A 4,170-nucleotide genomic window follows, 5' to 3' on the forward strand; every position below is an offset into this window, starting at 1 on the left:
AATCCAAGACTTTTATATTTTTGAATTAATCTGGCAGAAGTTTACAGTTTTTCAGCAATTTGATTCCATCTTTTTTGTTTAGTTTGTCCTACAAGTTATTATAACTGCAACTATAATATACGTGCTATAATACTGTATTCCTATGAAAAAAGTTGTGGGTACAATCGTTTGATCAAACTTAGTTATAACTACTAACTAATTAGTTACTAAGTAATTAGTAATTTCGAGCGTGCCGAAATACTGTACATGTACTTCGATGAAAAAAGTTGTGGGTGCAAATGTTTGAACTACTACTAGTAGTAACTACACGTATGTAACATACAGGATGTTGAACATAAAATATATGGAACTTCCATTGAATGGGTGTAACACAACTTGAAAAGTTTCTAAGGTAAAAAAGCTGAGCTTGTGAACCTCACATGTTGAACATGTATCGAGCAACTTTATCGCCATAATCGTATCGTAGCTGTTCGAAAGGCTCAATGTTTCTTCGGGCTTTGAATACAGCTAATCGTTTTGGCGGATCGAAGGCATTAAGAACAACTTCTATGATCTTCATATTCGCATCCAAATTCTTCTTGGAGTTTAGTGTGCTGTGATTAGCCAGGCGACCAAGACAGCGGTTGGTTGGATGTTCAACACACACTTCTGAAGAAGCATCGATGAAACGCTTCACAGGCGCGCCAATTTCCAGCACAAATTCAGTCGGAACAGAACGGTTCCTTATCAAATCTTGATATGTTTTATCTGTCACAGCAACCCCATGGTAGTCCATGATAATATCATCCTTCTGGAAGGCCTGTGTGCTGACAACGCCTGAATCAGAAAATGTTCAACATTTAAAGTTTACTCTATATTATGTAACACAGTTACATGGCATTTTTCAATGGAATTCAAAAAACTGTATTGGTTGAAAACTTTATGACTTTTTAAAACTTTAAACTATAACGTTTGAATCAAAAAAGAAATTTTTTTGAAAAAGAAACTTTTGAAAGTTTTGGAAACTTGTCGTCAACGTTTTCAAGAAACGCAAGATTACCTCTTCCGTAGGTAGGGAAAACAACATCACAAATGCCAACCCATTCTTGCGTATCACATCTGTGGGCCAGAAGCGTTTGTGCTTCCAATGAAAGAAAGTTTCCAGTGCCTTTATAACTAATGCCGCTGGAATCAGAAAGCGGCTTTTGTTGTCGCTTGCTTTTCTCTTTCTGCAGCATGGCGATTTGGGACATGACTTTCTTTAGGTCGTGATGAGTTTCCCATTTGTTTCGCTGGAAAAAACCCGACACGCGCGTCTCCGATACAACAAAGTTTGGATACTGTTTCACAAAAGCTTGTGCTCTAATTGTCTGTCTAATGTATCTTTGTTGATCTTGTCTACATCGCACAGCTTTTTCAACATCTTTGTAGGTGTGATTGACAATCTGGAAAAACGTAAGCGTATTGTTTCATACATCCAATTGATAAATTGTGATACTGTATAAAAAAACTGTGAAGTACAAATCAGCTGAAACAGTCGAAACTTTCCGAAAGTTTCCGAGTCGAAACGTTTTTTAAATTAAAAAAATTCTTGGAAAATCAAAGTAGTACCTTGTGAATTTCCTGCGCTTTGTGTTTCACCAGTTGAAAGGCAGGATCTTTTGACAAAGGCATGAATTTTGCCACTTGACGATCGAGCAATGTCTTGGGTCGCTTAGCAGGCTGCATTTGAGCAGAAATCTAAACAGATCCTTCTAGAACGAATTCCCCGTTGTGTTCAAATCATATTAGGAAGTTCAACTTCCACAGATTTATAAGTTAAAAGTTTAAACGTACCATGTCAGAAACTGTGGCGGCAATTCTATTCACACGAAACTTGGTGTTTCCACTGGAGTTCACAAAAAAAAGTTCTGTTTTGACTTGGATTGCTTGCTCAGGGAAAGATCGGGTGAAAGAAATATTTTCTTCCGGGACACTCTGAGGTAAGAAATGTGGTCGAACTTCAGTGTGATAAAGTTTCAAACCCTGTACGAGCCATCGCGGCAAAATGTGATTCGAACGTTCAGTAGACACTAAACAAACAGTTTCACAATTTTGAAAAAAATTATACGGAAGAAATTCAAGATGACTCACTTTCACTTGGTTCAATTGAAACCGTTATACAAGTATCGTCCTCATCTGACAATACCACAAACGCTTGTGCAACTGCATGAACAGACATGCAGCTTATGGTTTTTTCTAGCATTGATGGCACGACATAACAGTATAAGAAGGCTGTCACAAGTTGAAATAACGAAACACGTTGTTTATGGGTTAAAAAACCCGATTCTTGGAAAGCATCCAAGTGCTCTTTAACAACTGTTTCGATTTCTTGCCTCTCGCAATGTTCATTTTGGTCGTCCTTGGACGAAGCAGCTTCAAGTTGTTCTTGAACGCGTGCAAGTTTTGCAGCTATCTAAACTCAAAACAAAAACTTTTAGTTGAACTACAAAAGTGAACAAAAACATTAGCTGAAAGTTTCCAACTCTTCACGGTTTGAGCAGCAAAAGGAATTTTACCTCGGTTTGCGAGTCATTGTTCGTTGGAATAACTCGTTTTGCCATATTCTCAGATGAAAAATCAGTCGGAGGCTCTGTACTTGAACTGCCAGCCTGAGTGGCAGTCGCCGACTGCGGCGTGAACAGAGGTATTTCCCATGACAAAGTTGTTGATGAATGCTGGTTTGAAGGAGTTGATTCTGAAGGTTGAGAAAAAAAACGACTGAGTTCTGTTCCATTGGCAGTGTAATCATCATGATGATCAGTGGGCTGGCTGGCAATTTGATTTCTATGAAAAACGCGGGATCAAAGGAGTGTGGGTACACCACTGGCATTGGGCTAATGAAGTTTGAATACCCTTCACTTTGAGAAGACACTTGCTGCGGAGTCTGCAATGTGTGGTAAGTATTGTCATTATGATTAACATCTGTAATAATTGTACAAGGTTCAGCATAGGGCATAGGTCGGATGGGGGTTCCTAAAGGAACTTCCACAGATGGGTGCTGTGCAAAGTTTTGGTCGAAACTCCGAGATGTACTACATCTGTTAGTAACAGACTGTTGACTAGATAGAGGTTCATTATGATCTCTATGGAAAACAGGAGTTTCAAGTTGCGCAGTATTCACAGCAGGAAGTTCGGAGTCCATAGTTCAGGTTAACGAAACTTGGAATGAAATGAGAAGTGACTAGAAAGGATTGCAGAATCGAAGGGTGTTACTAACAACTTACTAATAATAGTATTTTTCAATAATTGAAGTTCAATTGGTGTTCAATTGGTACTCAAATTGGTTGTGATATTATGCCATATTATACTATATTATATTATACAGTGTATAATTGACTCTTAATTGCTGAATTACTGCAATAATATAAGATAGTATAATATGGCATATTATCACAACCAATTTGAGTACCAATTGAACACCAATTGAACTTCAATTATCGTTTCAATAGTCGTTTTATGCGGTTAAACATAAAGGTTTAAATTGGTTGTTAAAAAATATACTCATCATGACAATTACTCATCATGAGTACAATGATTGTACTAAATATTATTCATTTAGATAAAATCGCTCATACAAGATGCTTCCATCATTGTTCAAGGAAAAAGAAGAAGTGCAAGTTCTTGATGAAGTGACGTACATTTGGGAAGCCGCTAGAATACTGGGTTTCATTAGTAACTGGGGTGTGAGTGTCAAATGGACTGAATGGAAGGGTCCACCCGTACAGATAACAATTCCAGAAGACCTTCGCGACAATCGGAGGATGAAACATTGGAAAATAAGAAAGACAATCAAAGTTGTTGAAGAGCCAGATAGGGCTAAAAGAAGAAACAAAAAAGATCCACTTCTGTTCAACCCAAGACGCTTAACTCGCAATACAGATGTTTTTTTCTGTGCTGCTTGTGAAACAGATTGCGTTGACAAATGCATTCTGATGACAGGGGTTGTACTGTACAACGATCTTTTCAAACGGGAATGTACATTGAGAATTTTGGACTCGGAGCACGATGAAAACCCCCGAGAAGAACCAGAGGCTAACATATTGGTTGTAAAATACAATCAACTTCGAAATCAAGGGCTCTGTGAAGATACGCTTACATCTGAGGTACTTATTCGCTTTGAAAAACATCTTTCAAAACATCACTCGGAAA

General features: G+C 37.9%; 1 protein-coding gene across 1 annotated transcript; it reads right to left on the reverse strand.

The window, feature by feature from the left end:
• Positions 1 to 415: 415 nt before the first annotated feature.
• Positions 416 to 3,163, reverse strand: LOC134841730 (histone-lysine N-methyltransferase set-1-like). Its single transcript, XM_063857765.1, has 4 exons — positions 2,881 to 3,163; positions 2,538 to 2,716; positions 2,302 to 2,434; positions 416 to 816 (listed from the first exon to the last, which is right to left on the reverse strand). Exons 1-4 carry the CDS (start codon positions 3,161 to 3,163, stop codon positions 416 to 418), a joined length of 996 nt encoding a protein of 331 aa, XP_063713835.1.
• Between the last annotated feature and the right edge of the window lie 1,007 nt (positions 3,164 to 4,170).

The sequence above is a fragment of the Symsagittifera roscoffensis genome, chromosome 3, assembly GCF_963678635.1.
Source record: "Symsagittifera roscoffensis chromosome 3, txSymRosc1.1, whole genome shotgun sequence".
Taxonomy (NCBI): domain Eukaryota; kingdom Metazoa; phylum Xenacoelomorpha; order Acoela; family Convolutidae; genus Symsagittifera; species Symsagittifera roscoffensis.

Excerpts from the sequence above, each read along its gene's own strand:
- LOC134841730 (XM_063857765.1), bottom strand. The coding sequence starts at position 3,163 with ATGGACTCCGAACTTCCTGCTGTGAATACTGCGCAACTTGAAACTCCT. Across the intron at positions 2,717-2,880 it reads GCAGCAAGTGTCTTCTCAAA|AATCAACTCCTTCAAACCAG; the intron begins GTGAAGGGTATT and ends CTCAACCTTCAG. Across the intron at positions 2,435-2,537 it reads ACAATGACTCGCAAACCGAG|ATAGCTGCAAAACTTGCACG; the intron begins GTAAAATTCCTT and ends TTTTGAGTTTAG.